Source organism: Pleurodeles waltl, chromosome 4_1 (genome assembly GCF_031143425.1).
Source record: "Pleurodeles waltl isolate 20211129_DDA chromosome 4_1, aPleWal1.hap1.20221129, whole genome shotgun sequence".
Classification (NCBI taxonomy): Eukaryota; Metazoa; Chordata; class Amphibia; order Caudata; family Salamandridae; genus Pleurodeles; species Pleurodeles waltl.
In genome coordinates, this window is record NC_090442.1 from 477,524,122 (window position 1) to 477,540,750 (window position 16,629).

The 16,629-nt window shown below is 43.1% G+C and overlaps 1 protein-coding gene across 1 annotated transcript in view; it reads right to left on the reverse strand.

Moving 5' to 3' along the window:
• Positions 1 to 16,629, reverse strand: part of ACSS3 (acyl-CoA synthetase short chain family member 3) — a 951,593-nt gene that overhangs the window by 126,181 nt on the left and 808,783 nt on the right. Inside the window, exon 11 of the mRNA XM_069228767.1 lies at positions 15,218 to 15,281. Coding sequence (XP_069084868.1) covers positions 15,218 to 15,281 — 64 coding nt within the window. The remainder of the gene's footprint in view (positions 1 to 15,217; positions 15,282 to 16,629) is intronic.

Below are 16,629 nucleotides of genomic sequence, written 5' to 3' on the forward strand. Positions count from 1 at the left end.
ATAGAGAGCTAATCACTTCATTGAATAGTATTGGTGCATCAACAAGTTATAATGACATAGTACGGACCAGGAACTTGTTAGCAGCTCATGCTGTAAAATCTTGTGAATCCGACAGCACATCACTTTAACAGGAAAGGATTTACAATTACTGCTCTTGATAATTTTGATTTTGAAGACAGCTCTTCTTTGTCTGAAACATCCAGCACACATGAGTATGCCACGGTGCTTTTTCAAGACTATACCTATGAAGTAGCTGCTGGAAACAAGATGAGCTGTAGGCATAAACAAACAAAGCTGCAAACTTATAACCCAACTGCCTTGCCAACGTGTGCAAAATCACCACAAGGTATCAATAGGTCCCAGTCTACCAGAAAGTTTAAAAGTGGCAGAGAACATGGATCTTCTTCTATCTGATGCTGCAGTCCGTAATGTTGATTTAACTGAATTTGTCATATTGCTTATTCGGTGCAGACTGAACGAGGAAGAAAAGCCAGTTCCTCCGTGGACTGGAATTCATCTCCGATCTCCCAGAATACTGGTCCCGATGAAGAAGGTTGGGTTTTTACCTGTAATATCTGCCGTTACTAACTATGCACAAGTATTCACAGCTCAAAGAAATGTCTAGAATGTGCGTGCTCAGTTGAAGACCAACAAATCCTGCCAATTTTCCGTGATGAAGGTGTTTTCCATATTGTAGATTACTTTTTTATCAGCAATCCAGTAGAATGTGATGATTTTTAACCAATGATCGGCGTTGTCCACATGACAAAAGCTGTGTTGAGGTGTGCAGGAAGTTATCTTAGTGGGTGTAGCATAGATGATGTTCTTATCAAGGCTAAAATCTTTTAACACAAAACTGTCCAGTCAGTATTGAGCGGAACTCATTATGTTTGTTGGTTACAAGGTATGCTCATCATATCTGAGGTTACAGAAACATTGCGTTGGAATGCTTTCTGGAACAAGAATGACAAATTAGGTTTTGCACATCTTATCTCAGAAGTGAACAAGGCACGGGATGCACTTTATTCAAAAGACACAATGCAAAGCCAGGCAATGTTCAATATGCTCACTTCAAAATCAGAAAACCTGAAAAACAAGTTCGTAGAGCTTGTCAAAGAATGAGAAAGAAAATCAGAACTTTGAAAGTACTGGGGAAACGTTTTACACATAATAGGGCTAGTAAAAAACTCGGTACATGCTGATCGAAAAGGTGATTGGGAGCTGAACTTGAAAACTGTGGAGTCACTAATTACTGTGTTTCGCTAATTCAATTGCATAAACTACCTGGGACATGGGTCCTGGTATTTAGAAAGAGCGAAGAAGCTAGAGGTGGAAAAACCATACCTGTACAGAAAATTCATCCAAAGACATTTTATGGTGAAAGACAGAGAGAGATGATTCAATGCTGTGGCTCCAGATATGAAAATGGAACAGGCGATCCAGAGATCACAGAAAAGCTCCAAAGGACATGTTGGTCAGACACGTTAAAAATGAATATGTTGCTTAATGGTAAATAGTTTACCATGAAGTACTTTCTATTTGCAATGTTTTCAGAGAGATTAAAAATTCCATACTGATGGACCATTGTGTAACTGTTCCTCACCACGGACTTGTGGGAAACAGAGGAGAACGTTTTCATAAACATATTGACAGCTTTCTTCATTTCATGCAGCTGCAAGAAAACCCCTATGAAATGACTGAGCCTGTGTGACTACACAACCTTTTGACCAAAAAGTATGTGGATAACGATATAAAGACACATCTACTAGATGTCCTGGAACATGGATTAAAACTATACACAGAACTGAAGCAGGAGAGATTTGTATTGAAAGAGAAAAAGCTGTTTGACATAATCACTAAAGCTAAACTTCCACATTTTAATTGCCATCTGTTAGAAATGGGGTTTTTGGTTGGCAGTCAGGTTGCCCTCTGTCCAAGCAAGAACCCTCACTCTAGTCAGGGTAAGTCACACACAATCCAAAATCAGCCTGTGCTCACCCTCCGGTAGCTTGGCACGAGCAGTCAGGCTTAACTTAGAAGGCAATGTGTAAAGCATTTGTGCAATAAATCATACAACACCATAGCATAACACCACAAAAATACACCACACAATGTTTAGAAAAATATATAATATTTATCTGGGTATCTTCAGGTCAAAACGATCAAAGTTGCAATACGAATTTGTAAAGTTTTCACTGAAAAGTGATAGAAAGTGTCTTAAGTCTTTAGAAAGTAAACAAAGTCTCTTTCAAGCACAAAGTACCTGGTTTCTGGTGAAAAATCTCCTCAGAGGGCCACAGGAGAAGAGGTGCGTGGAAAACTGGTGTGTGCGTCGATTTCTCCTCAGCACACACGGACTTGCGTTGTTATTTTCCACGCGGGTAGTCGTGCGTCGTTTTCCGGCGCGCGGACAGTCTCTTACTGTGGTTTGCGGGGAGCATCAGATGTCCCGGGTCTGTGCGTGGATTTTCCTGCTTGTTTTCCGGCTGCGCGTCGTTCTGCGGGGCTGCGCGTCGAAGTTTCGATCTCACGGCAGGCGTCGCGTTGATTTCTCCTGCGGAGTCGGGCGGCGTGGTCCTTGCGAGGCCGTGCGTCAAAGTTTCGATCTCACGGCAGGCGTTGCGTCGATTTCTCCTGGGAAGTCGGGCGGCGTTGTCCTTGCGAGGCCGTGCGTCAAAGTTTCGATCTCACGGCAGGCGTTGCATAGATTTCTCCTGCGGAGTCGGGCGGCGTTGTCCTTGCGAGGCCGTGCGTCAAAGTTTTGATCTCACGGCAGGCGTTGCGTCGATTTCTCCCGGGAAGTCGGGCGGCGTTGTCCTTGCGAGGCCGTGCGTCAAAGTTTCGGTCGTCCCGAAGACGTCGCGTCGATCAGCGTCGGTGTGCGGCGTTTCTCTTGCCACAGAACAAGCTGTGCATCGAAAAGTTCGGCGCACGGAGCGTCCAAGAGGAAGAGAGAAGTCTTTTTGGTCCTGAGACTTCAGGGAACAGGAGGCAAGCTCTATCCAAGCCCTTGGAGAGCACTTTTACAGCCAGACAAGAGTTCAGCAAGGCAGCAGGCCAACAGCAAGGCAGCAGTCCTTTGTAGAAAAGCAGACAGGTGAGTCCTTTGAGCAGCCAGGCAGTTCAGCAAGGCAGCAGGCCAACAGCAAGGCAGCAGTCCTTTGTAGAAAAGCAGACAGGTGAGTCCTTTGAGCAGCCAGGCAGTTCCTCTTGGCAGGATGTAGTTTCTGGTTCAGGTTTCTTCTCCAGCAAGTGTCTGATGAGGTAGGGCAGAGGCCCTGTTTTATACTAAGTTGTGCCTTTGAAGTGGGGGTGACTTCAAAGAGTGTCTCAGAAATGCACCAAGCCCCCTTTCAGTTCAATCCTGTCTGCCAGAGTCCCAGTAGGGGGTGTGGCAGTCCTTTGTGTGAGGGCAGGCCCTCCACCCTCCCAGCCCAGGAAGACCCATTCAAAATGCAGATGTATGCAAGTGAGGCTGAGTACCCTGTGTTTGGGGTGTGTCTGAGTGAATGCACAAGGAGCTGTCAACTAAACCTAGCCAGGCGTGGATTGAAGGGCACAACAAGATTTTAGTGCAAAGAAATGCTCACTTTCTAAAAGTGGCATTTCTAGAATAGTAATATTAAATCCGACTTCACCAGTCAGCAGGACTTTATATTACCATTCTGGCCATACTAAATATGACCTTCCTGCTCCTTTCAGATCAGCAGCTGCCACTTCAACAGTGTATGAGGGCAGCCCAAATGTTAGCCTATGAAGGGAGCAGGCCTCACAGTAGTGTAAAAACGAATTTAGGAGTTTTACACTACCAGGACATATACCTACACAGGTACCTGTCCTGCCTTTTACCTACACAGCACCCTGCTCTAGGGGTTACCTAGGGCACACATTAGGGATGACTTATATGTAGAAAAAGGGGAGTTCTAGGCTTGGCAAGTACTTTTAAATGCCAAGTCGAAGTGGCAGTGAAACTGCACACACAGGCCTTGCAATGGCAGGCCTGAGCCAGGGTTAAGGGGCTACTGAGGTGGGTGGCACAACCAGTGCTGCAGGCCCACTAGTAGCATTTCATCTACCTGCCCTAGGCACATGTAGTGCACTCTACCAGGGACTTACAAGTAAATTAAATAGTCAATCATGGATAAACCAATCAGTAGTACAATTTACACAGAGAGCATATGCACTTTAGCACTGGTTAGCAGCGGTAAAGTGCCCAGAGGTCAAAAGCCAACAACAACAGGTCAGAAAAAATAGGAGGAAGGAGGCAAAAAGTTTGGGGATGTCCCTGTCAAAAAGCCAGGTACAACACCATCGTAAGAGTATCATTCAACCAGCCACTACAAAACAGGTTATAGAAAACAACGTTCGCATGCACGTAGAGGATGGATGTAGCAAAAGAAACGGATTAATTTATCAAGGCCATTCTGTCGCATGATCTTCTTCCAACAAACGCATTATTTGATGGAGATGCTGCAAACAAACCAGCAAAGCACAAACTCGTACAAGAGCTCGAAAAAACACTTTCAAATGAAGGATTTCAATCCGAAACGGTGTCCTCATTGAAAACTGCTGTAGTTGTGGGCTGTTAGACCTGACAACCTTGGGGTGGTCACCCCTAACTTTTTGCCTGCCTCCTTCCACTTTTTGGACACTGTTTTTGCTGGTTTTTAGACTCTGTGCACTTAACCACTGCTAACCAGTGCTAAAGTGCATATGCTCACTCCCTTTAAACATGGTAACATTGGATCATACCCAATTGGACTATTTAATTTACTAATAAGTCCCTCGTATTGTGCACTATATGTGCCCAGGGCCTGTAGATTAAATGCTACTAGTGGGCCTGCAGCACTGGTTGTGCCACCCACTTAAGTAGCCCCTTAAACTTGTCTCAGGCCTCCAACTGCAAGGCCTGTGTGTGCAGTTTCACTGCCAATTCGACTTGGCATTTAAAAGTACTTGCCAATCCTAAAACTCCCCTTTTTCTACAAATAAGACACCCCTAAGGTATGCCCTAGGTAACCCAGAGGGCAGTTTCCATGTCCTGGTAGTGTAAAACTCCCAAATTCGTTTTTACACTGCTGTGAGGCCTGCTCCCTTCATAGGCTAACATTGGGGCTGTGGTCATATATTGTTTGAGTGGTAGCTGCTGATCTGAAAGGAGTAGGAAGGTCATATCTAGTATGGCCAGAATTATGATATAAAATCCTGCTGACTGGGGAAGTTCGATTTAATATTACTATTTTAGAAATGCCACTTTTAGTAAGTGAGCATTTCTCTGCACTTAAATCATTCTGTGCCTTACAATCCACGTCTGGATGGGTTTAGTTGACAGCTCCTTGTGCATTCACTCAGACACACCCCAAACACAGGATACTCAGCCTCACTTGCATACATCTGCATTATGAATGGGTCTTCCTGGGCTGGGAGGGTGGAGGACCTGCTCTCGCACAAAGGACTGCCACACCCCCTACTGGGACCCTGGCAGACAGGATTGAACTGAAAGGGGACGTGGTGCACTTCTAAGCCACTCTTTGAAGTCTCCCCCACTTCAAGGGCACATTTGGGTATATAAACAGGGCCTCTGCCCCTTCCAACTCAAACACTTCCTGGATAAGAAACTTGTAAGCAGAACCTGCATCCTGCCAAGAAGAACTGCCTTGCTGCCCAAAGGACTCATCTGACTGCTTCCTGTGAAGGACTGCTGCCTTGCTGTTGCCCTGCTGCCTTGCTGCTCCCTGGCTGTGGTGAAGAAGTGCTCTCCAAGGGCTTGGATAGAGCTTGTCTCCTGTTCCCTGAAGTCTCAGGACCAAAAAGACTTCTCTCTTGCTACTGGACTCCTTGTGCAGCGAAAATTCGATGTACAGCTTGCTAAAACCGACACATAGCCTGGCCCGCGGTGAGAAATTCACTGCACGCCGAACCGGCACGACGCAGCCTGACTTCGCAAGGAGAAGATCAATGCGACGCCTGCGTTGCGACCGGAACTTCAACGCACGGCCGACCTGGGACAATGCGGCCCGACTTACAGAGGGGAAATCGATGCAGCGCCTGCCATGTGGAAGAAACTTCCACGCAACGCCCACCGGAACGCGCAGTGCTTGTGACCTCGCTCCACAAGCCCAGGATTCCACACACAGAACCCAGGGTGTCTGAAAACCCCGCAACCCGAAGAGGATCCATGACCGAGCACTGGAAATCGACGCACAGCCGTCCCTGAGTGGAAACTAAACAACGCATCACCGTGTGCAGCTCGAGAAATCAACGCACACCCCCTTTGTTTCCACACTTCTCCTCCTCTGCAGCCCATTGCAGAGATTTTTCACACAAACCAGGTACTTTGTGCTTAAAAGAGACTTTGTTTGCTTTAAAAAGACTTAAAGACACTTTATATCACTTTTCAGTGATATCTCTACATTTACTTATTGCATCTTTGATCGTTTGACCAACAAATATCCAGATAAATATTATATACTTTCTGAACACTGTGTGGTGTATTTTTGTGGTGCTATTTTTATTTATTTTATTGTATGATTTATTGCACGAATACTTTACACATTGCTTTGTATGTGAAACCTGACTGCTCAGTGCCAAGCTACCAGAAGGTGGGCACAGGATAATTTGGATTGTGTGTGACTTACCCTGACTAGAGTGAGGGTCCTTGCTTGGACAGGGGGTAAACTGACTGCCAACCAAAGACCCCATTATTAACATGGGCTATAGGCCCCAGTTGCGAATGATTAAGATTTCATCTTTGAAAAACTTTGGAGAAGTCGTTCAGACTGTTCTACAGATATAAAAGTCAGTGTGCACTTTGGAAGAACTGCACAGTCTTCTTGAACTATCTGTCAAAGAATGTGAGAGAATCAGATGAATGTCTACAAGTGGAAGAATTGACCTTGCCTGCATCAAAGATTGTATTCCAAATTGGGGATAAGCCAATGTCACCATGTTTGAGGAGTGGGCACACACACTTTAGTACTGGTTAGCAGTGGTAAAGGGCACAGAGGCCTAAGGCAAGCACACACGATACCAGCAAAAAAGGAGTGGAAATGCAAAACGTTTAGGTAAAGACCACTCTAAGGCTGACAGCTTTAAAACCATGCATACACTTTACAATAATGACTTACCAGTACACTATTAGATTCAGAAAAAGGTTTAGACGTGGCACCTTAACAGTTTTTAAAAAATAAACTTCAAACATTTAAAATATACACACAGTTTTTTAGATGGATCTGACTTTATATCAATCAAATAAAGCCGGCATGCATAATAACAGTTTATAACCTCCACAATATGTATTTCTGGCAGCACCCAACAACACTGTCCGCTTTCTTGTGCTTTACATGCCTTACATATTGAGCCACACACAAGGCCACTTCAGCTCGTATTCCTCCAATTCCAAACTTAAAGCCTTCATTTCAGTAATGGTGTATGACAATGGCATTGCTATATTTTCACAAAGAGTAAAATCTATCCTGGAAATCATAGAACAAACAACAGAGGAACGTGACTTGATTTCAGGCTAGAAGCTTCATACAAGCAAAACAAAGATCACCCTAGCAGGGGAACGGAAACTGATGACTCATAGGTCACACTTGATGCGTAATCATCATGATTACTTCTAAACATGTGCACTGTTTTGAACATAACTATTTCAAATTACTAAATTCCACCAAATCCCAGCATGAGAAATTAAATCACTTTCTTCAATCGGTTTGATTAATCTAATTAGGATGAACATTCTTCCCAAATACTTATACCTTTCACGAGCATTAAGATTTTACATATCTACTAATTATATTTATAAGGTAGGCACTCACATTTCCAGATTTATTTAGCAGAATAAACTACCTCACAGAGTTCTGAACTTAAAGTTCTGATCATTAGAGTTGGGCGAGGCCTCCCTGACTGGGCATGCATGGAAAATGCTTACAATTTCTATATTCCATCAATACATTTACTGGATAGAGGACCGATAGCTTATTAAATGACAGTGCTAGATCCCCCATATGGAGGTTTTATGACCCCAAATACTTTCAGACACTGGGCTACTTGCAGATTATATGGTACAAGATTAAATGATTATTACTCTTTCCCAAATTTCACTCTCAAATTACACTTTTGGATAACCCTAAACTGTAAGCTATTTTTTTTTTTTTTTTTAGAGAGAAGCACATTTGCAATGTGGATGCACTAAGGATCATGAAACTAGGCAATCTATCTCAAGATTAAAAAATGCAATCCATCTCATTACTTCAGAATGAGTTTTACATACAAAACACATTTTAAAATATTTGTTCATTAGACTGTTTTATGGAACAAACTACTCTAACCCTTTGCACTATAAATATAACACTTTAAGATTAATCTTTGGGTGAGCATACACCTCTATTTATGATACATATGCCTCTATAGTAGAAATGAAACCAGACAAAAAGCAACAATGAGCCCGGAAATGGTCCATAAAACCATCTGAATCTATCAGCCAAGACCAAATCTCTAACATACTGACAATGGTCTATAAAAGTATTAAATACACTAGACTAAGTAGTAATATTACTCCGCTTAATATAGCAAACTGGCCTAATAATGTCACAACTCAATCTTGTGACCTATGTGCGAAGGGTTGTACTCGCCGGGCTCATGTCACCCTTCCCTTGTGGCACTTTCCTGCCTGGACTACTCCCAGTCACATTCCCCTTGTGGTGCCCTCCACGCCCGGGCACCCCATTTTTCCCTCCCAGGAAGCCTGAACTATTGACCCTCTTGTTCTGTAGCTATGCAAGTTAGTCTGGTTGGCACCTGCAGATATCACATGTCTATTTAGGATTGTTACATTTTCATAGTGAACCACTGAATTGTACCTAAAAAAACAAAGGGAGAAGCAGAGCCAGTAACTACAATACAGGCACCTGTAGCATACATGTGAGGAGTGATTCCCATTTGCTGTAAAAATAATTTTCTGGAAGCGTTTTTTGTGCCTATCTAGATGGAAACAAAGGCAAACACAGATTGTAGAATCACCTATCAGCCATAAATCCTGATGAGGCCAATAAGTCATGTGGGCCGAAACGCATTGACACCAGTATTGTTAAGGAGCCTGATTCATAAATGGACATTGTTTAAAGCTGATGCTCTAAAAGTCAAACAAGCCAAGTCACTTAAAGAAATAGATGTCTCTTTGTGAATGGCGACCAGACCAGTGGATTATATCTTGGAAATTCTAGGGTATAACCATCAGCGAGCATTTTAGCCCTAAAATTATGTGTTTGATAGGTTAAGTCATGTTTCATCTAATGAATGATAAAAGCTATATATGATATTGTATGATGTTTTCAATTAAAACAGAAGATTGATGGATATTTGTACCCATTTTTTGCAATATTTCTGTTGTAAAATAAATGCAAAATTTAATACAAAGTATACGATTAATGAATTGGTAATTTATAGGCTTTATAGGATTTAAATAGGTGATTAATTCTTCTTTTCTTCACGCAAATTGATTGTTTGTTCTCAAAACTCAGTTTTTAGGATTTTTTGGGGAGAAAAACGTATTGTAGTTACTGGCCCGGTTTCTTCCTTTTGTTTTGTTAGCTTGTAGATTTCGCCCCAGAGAAGCAGTGGCTAACGGGGCAGCCCATTTATATTTGTCTTTCCACTGAAATGTACAGTCATGCACTTGAGGATTCCATTGGTACTTTTTTACTGTTTCCAATTACCATTTGCACCTGCCAACTACTAGGCCTCATATCCGTTGTACTTTACATGTGATTTTCCTCAGGTTCATTGGAATATTCCACGCTTCCACGCAGGACACGCCTTTCTGGAACACGCCGTCCTTCCTGTATAAATAGCCCCTTGGAATCTGCTTCGGTGCTTAGCCTCACTCCAGTCCTGCACAAGCAAAGTCTCTGCACTCACCTCCTGAGTCGCCCGGAACTTCCAGAGCTCTAGTCTTCCTAGGCTTCCTGATCTAGGCGTCTACAATGCTTCCAGTGTCTTCCTTCTTGAGCTACGGTTCCACCTCCTCTTGAGCCTCTTGCACAGACTCTCATGTCATCTTTGGATTCTAATTCAAGTATTGTCATGGCTAAGTACATTCCCCTCAGGTTTGTGTGCACTAATCCATAGGTTAGCAAATAACCCAAAGACTGATTCCTTTGAAAGTGTGAGCACGTTTTCAGATACTGGGCATTGTTTGTGTACTAACCCCCATGAGGCCCAGCACTCTGGACTCTCATTGCAGCACTCTGAACTCTATCGTACCCAAACTTAAAGTCTGCCACTGTGCTTCTTGACAAGATGCATCTAGTATTTTGGGAGAAACTTTTAGAGCATGAAGTTGTATTCGAGTTTGAATCGGAATCCCACATGGTCCAGAGTGTCGGAAAAATGGGTTCTGCTCCCTGTCATGCAATATTTATGATGAAGTCTGTAAGTATACAAACACTGTAAACAATTGAAGGATACTTGTGAGTTGGGAACCTATTGGTGACTTAGCCTCTTTTTGCTTTTAATGTATCACACCTGCGTTGAGGATAATGAGGTCCATGGAGTCCCGATACTATTAGGCAATGCACGAGACAGCCGAGCAGTTCCCTAAGTGACGCAAGTTCTTCTTTTGTTGTCTTAGCCACCCATCCCCTTTTCCCCACTGGGACAGTTTTTTAGAACCAGACAGTTGTTACTTGTTTTACTAGGCTGCCCCAGCTGGGATTGGAAGTTCAGCATCGCCTCCGTGGTTGGAACCAGGTGAGGGTGTGGCAAATAAAACCAAGTCTTGTTTCTATTGTTCTTACAAAAATGTGTGTACCATCCATGTGTTTTGCTAGTGCCCTACTCTTGAAGAATGTTATTCTTCCATTTTTTTACAACATTAGTGATCCAGTAATGCAACAGGCAAATCCAAACTCATTCACAATATAATTGGATGCTTGTAAAAAATTGGGTTATTAGTGATGCAGGATACAAGTAGTAAGGAGCTCCATATTCTAGTCACGTTTTCTGAGGGACTGTGTTGTTCCTTCTTAAAGGTCGGAGGTTCAAGGTCATGACCCCATAATCACAATACCCCGCTCCACCTATACCACATGCAACATCACAATATAAGGGGGTGTCATTTTAAATGAAGTAGGCCTATAGGCTTTGTTGAGCATTAGGACCCAATGGAATCAATAACCATGTTTTAATGCATTCATCATTAATATAGCCATTACAATGTTTACCATTAACAACTGCCAATAAAGTATCTCAAATAGAACACTGAGCAAAACATTCACAAACATGTGTTAGAATCTTTTCTTTACATTCTTCCGACCATATAACATCTGTGCTATAATTTCTCTTCCTTGCACCTCGATGCCTGTATTCACCGAACCCTAAGCCCCCCTCAGCTTCCTGTGTGAACCTCCTGTGCACGTTCAGGAGCTGGCAGCTCTCAAGGTGTTCGGGTTGTGGCAGGAGCAAGCTTCATCTTTTGCTACTGCCTGCTTAAGAGCCTTGGAAATTCCCCTGCCAGTGTTGGGAGCTGGCAAGAGCAATGAAGTTAGTGTGACCTGTGCCCCAGACAACACCTTTGTGGCCCGGGGATGAGGTTCCTGATCTGGCTGCTCGATTAGACACTTCGGAGTTAGGGCCACCTGGGCACAAACTAAGCACTAAGATGGGGTCCCACGCACACCTCTCTGCCCGAAGAGGGTAATTAAATTGAGAAGTGCTGAACTCCAGGCACTGACTCACCCTGTGGGATTTGGCAAGGAGAAAAAATGCGTGCCACACTCTCGGTCTCTCATTCTTTGCATAGCCAAATCTTTCCAGGTGCATAACTCAGCCAGCATGGCCTAATTTTTTTAAGATCTTCGGCTTGCTTTGCTCCTGGTTGTGAGATCTACCCAAAAGGAAAATTTTCAGCGTGTCTGCTGGTATCTAACAGGCACAATTTACAGAAAGATAGTTTTACTGGCTCTCTGAGACAGTCTTCTACTCTATTGGCTCCTGGCACTCCTCTCCTTCCGGTGGGGCCTTCCTGCAGAACCCCTCCACTTCCAGCCACCATAACATCCTCCTGCCCACAATAATAAGCCCCAGAGCTTCCTGGCTGTCTTACAAGGTACTTGGGGGTGGGGGCTATGGAGTCCAGCTCTTTTCCAACTGGTCCTCAGTGGGGATATTGGGGCCAGCCTGAGGATGCCCTAGAGAGAACCATGTAGTCCTGGGTTCAGCTGCAGGCAAGGTCCTCAAGCCCACATTTGCGGGCTCCAGATGATTTCTCTTTCCAGCTGTCCATGGTTCTGCTGCTGTTGCCTTCCAGGTGGTCTTGCTCACTGCCTCTCCCTTATGCAGGGGTTTATAAGTGTGGAAGGAATGTTCTAGATGCTAGGCATACCTGGACAATCATAGGATGGCACATCATCCCTCTACCCCTATTGCATCCCTCCTGCACAGTGTTTTGGCATAATATAATATTGCCGAACCCCTCTTCACTTGTGCAGTGTTCCTGCACCTGCCCACAAATGTGGCCTCTCCTCTGTGGTCACTCTAAATCAGTTCTGGGGAAGCTCCTCTCCCAGTAGGGCCTGGTACGTGCCTTGCTAGGGGGGCAAATGGACGGTGCAGACCTGGGTGTTAGCTACATCTGCCTGTGACAAAGTATGCCTTGGCGAAGTTAATCAAGTTACTGGACACAACCACATCCTGTCAAGAGAAAAAACACATCTCCCCACACCCAATGTCCTTTTCCCCTATCCTGGAAGCAATTCACATTTCACTAGAAGCAAGCCATCCAGCTGCCAGGTGACAGTTAGATACTTTAAAAACGGTCCCAGAGGCTTTAGGCAGGAAATGGTAACATGCCTTTTGCCTAATAGTCAAAATGTGACTTTAACATTAAATTGGATTTTGAATAACTATTAATATAAGTCCTTGATTTATGCGTCTAGCTCCTACTAGTCCGAGTTTAGCAGTTATTAAATGTAGCAATGTAGCCCACTGTTTCCTTATGGAAGCAGCCAGCCTTGTTCCTGTGAAAATAGCTTTTTAAGTCTATTTCACTATGAGGACATGTGGAACATTAAACTTTACATGTCCTGCTTCAAATAGCCCTGCCCTCTCCCGATAAGGCCTGCTTAGGGGTGACTTACTAACATTAAAAAAGCCTCCCACAGGCATTATACCTTTGTGCAACTACCCAGCTGCATATAAGGGTAGTCTCTTGTGAGGAGTCAGCACACACGTGCACACATTCATGTGTAAGCAGCCCAATGTCCCTTACCCTAGTTGCGCTCAGTGGCCTTATTTTAAATAGTGGATACTGTCTGTAAACACACTTAGTTCAAATACCATGACATCATTGTAAGTGAGAGTCAATTAGTGAGACTCGCCACAGAAAATGTCCAAAACCAGGTGACCAAAAGCAAACAAATGCTGATGGACTAATTGGGCAGAACCCATTTGCAACAGTGCTGATGTCCAAGATTTAGTTTTCTATGCTATGGCTATTGCTTGACTACTAATTGTCAAATAATGGCAAGATTGCACAATCCCCTCTTTCAAAGAATGTTGGAAGTCTTTAATGAAGCATTTAAACTGAAACAAACAAATTACCATTGCTAGGGGTACAGTACAAAAATGTTATCGCTGAAGAAATAAACTCATTTCTCACTTGAATATCTTACTTATGACTACAAATTCAACAGATTTTCACTTTTGTTTAGGTCATACATATGCCTAGTTTATTTGGAGTTCGGCAGAGTGGGCACTCTGCCGCAACAGTAACAGAGTACCTTCTCTTCCAAACTCTCCGACAGGTTTACGCTCACAACATAAAATGTACTCCATCATCATGGACCTTAATCTGATGGGCTGATGGAGTGGGGGCAGTCAGAGGAATCACATTACACTGTCTGCCTTATTTAGGGTGGACGGCGTTATTTGTTTTTTTACCTATCTGTCACCGCAAGGTAAAACTTGGTGGTGAGGAACAGAGAAAAAATAATTACGACCCTCACACTACATGAGGAAAATCCCCATGGAGTGGTGAATATCGTTTTTTATCGCTCAAAAAATACCTTGTGCTTTGAGAGTTTGTTTTGGAAAAATAAAAAACTTTAAAAAGTTCGATTTCCGTCCATCATGTATAATAGTGACGTTCATCAAAATTTGATAGTGCCGGCTGTCAAACTTTCCCAACACTAACTGCAGACATCTCTCAACTTTACAGCAGAGTAAAGGCAGGGTGGCGGGCACAAAGTCCTCCACCACCCTGATTGCCTTCAATCCTTCTGCCAAAACCTAAATGAGGACTTCAGATCTGAGCAACAGTGGGGAGGAATAAACACGGACCAAGCAGGAGAATAGGAGACATGTTATCCTTGATGAATGTCTGACTACAGCGGCATGTCCTGCACTCCTCCCATGGAGCCCACAGGTTACAATGACGAGGAACCCCAAAAAGAGAAACCTGATCATAAACAAAGGCACAATTGTCCTCTATACATGCCAGGTATATGTTGCATGTTGTGTGTTGTCCTGACTAAAAAAGTTAGGTGTGACTGAAATACAAAAGAGTACATTCCTGGGCATAATTTATAAATCCTGATCAAAGCCCTGGATCTGTTGGTCTTTTTGACACAGGGCTTACAGGCAGGGTGTGGAACCAATACCTCCATAGCCATCACCTATACATCTTTTAATCATGCCAGGAACACCACGAACAAAAGGGATACCTTTGGTGTCCAGAGTTTTATTTTTATTTTAGGACCCCGGCAGGAAAAATTATCCAAAGTGCTCCCTGGAATATGGGTGAGCTCATCCTGGTTTTTAGGGACCAGGGTGAGACCCAATGATGAAACATGACAACAATATGGTGTGTGAGGGTCTACCTAACAACACGATGCGATGTCCGGATTACGGGTACAGCTTCACTTTACATACATTAGGGAGTATGGGGTCAATTAGCAGGTGTAGGATACCTTTTGCGGCTTCTTAGGATATTTGTACCTTATGTTCTTTTTTATTGTTGTTTATATATTATTTTCAAATAAAAAAGAAATAAAAAAACGTTGCACCTATTGCTCAAGCTGTTCATCTTTTGTCGGCACTTCACACTTTTGACACTATGGTGAATCATGACGAACAAGGGGAATGCTGATTACGTGTGAATGAGATATGTGAAAGGTTTGAGCTACCGACCAAGTAAAGATTATTATGACACACTTACTTTACAACAATGTTTCCTAAAACGTTGTGTTTCACTTGTTGACTGTTGTTGTCCAAAATCATAACTGCAAAAGAAACAGAATATATTAGAAATGTACTACACATTGCTAAAACCACATATGCATCGACAACATCACCGTCGCTTTCTATGGGCTGTTTTGAACTCCACCTGCCTATATGTATCCCGCGTGCGTCATTTGATCGGCTGCTAACACTGTTATTCATTTACTGAATTGTGTTTTTATTTGTATCACTTTTATATAATTCTGCATCATGGCGTCCTCGTCAAAACCACCAAAACGTCACGACTGTGTATCGTAGTGCCTTATTCAAAACTACCACCGTCAAAACAAACAAAGGAATTATAACTGCCACAGAAACAAAGCATATGTAACTGGTGCGCTAATGGTTATCTGGCCTGTATTCCTTTTAAGAAGCAGTAAACACTAGCATGCTTTGTTTTGGTCTACGTTAACCAAAAACCTTATTACTATTGCTCATCTACACATCTGCGATGCCGCCAGAAAGAAATATCCTTTCTGATTATGAAGAAAATATTCAAATTTAGATGGAATACGATCCCCTATGTAAAATGAGTTATTGAAATAGCCACCTTGTTCGGTCAGTTTTTTGTCCGGCAAGAATCAGAAAAATAATGGTGCTTCCTAAGGCCCCTGTAACATGCTTCCTGACCTATGTAGTGCCAAGAAGATAGCAGAAGTCAGGGAGCTAAACATGTGCACTCTTATGGCCATTATTATATTCTAATCGGGACTGCAGGAGAAAATCACAAAAGATACTACTGGTTCCATAATTCACCCATCTAAGCAGAGAGACACAAGCACAGACCCGCAAAACACTAATCAATATTGGAGTAGAGTAAATAAGAGTGTTGTAAAAACTGAACATTGGTTTAAAAGCAAAATGGAAACCCTTGCTGAAGTACACCTGTCAGTGGCAAAAAACTGTATTTGTCTTCAAGAAAAGGCAAAAACACAGTTCACAAAACTGGTTCTTTGCATGATCCCTGCGACAGGCTTAAAGGTGTTGGTTGTAGTTGTTTTTTATTCGTTCCAGGTTCATTACACGGTTACTTAGTTGGTACAAGGTATTTAGAACCCATGAACTTTGCCAATATAAGTCACTTTTAGGGGCTAGACGTAGCCTGTGAGCTTTCTCAATATTTGGTTGTACTGTTTGTGTCTCTAGTGAGTGTAAATGTAATGTTGGTCCTTTTAAAGTTAGGCTCTTTTTGCTCTTCGGTGTTTGAAGTCTGTCCTCTTGTCTGAGTTTCTCCAGCATGAAGGGGTGTATGGCTCCCATGTCTAAGCCCTCTATTTGGATATTGCGTTTTTTCAGAATGCTGCTCTGAGCGTTTCAATATAATACTTCCTCCGCCCCTGCAATGTGTGC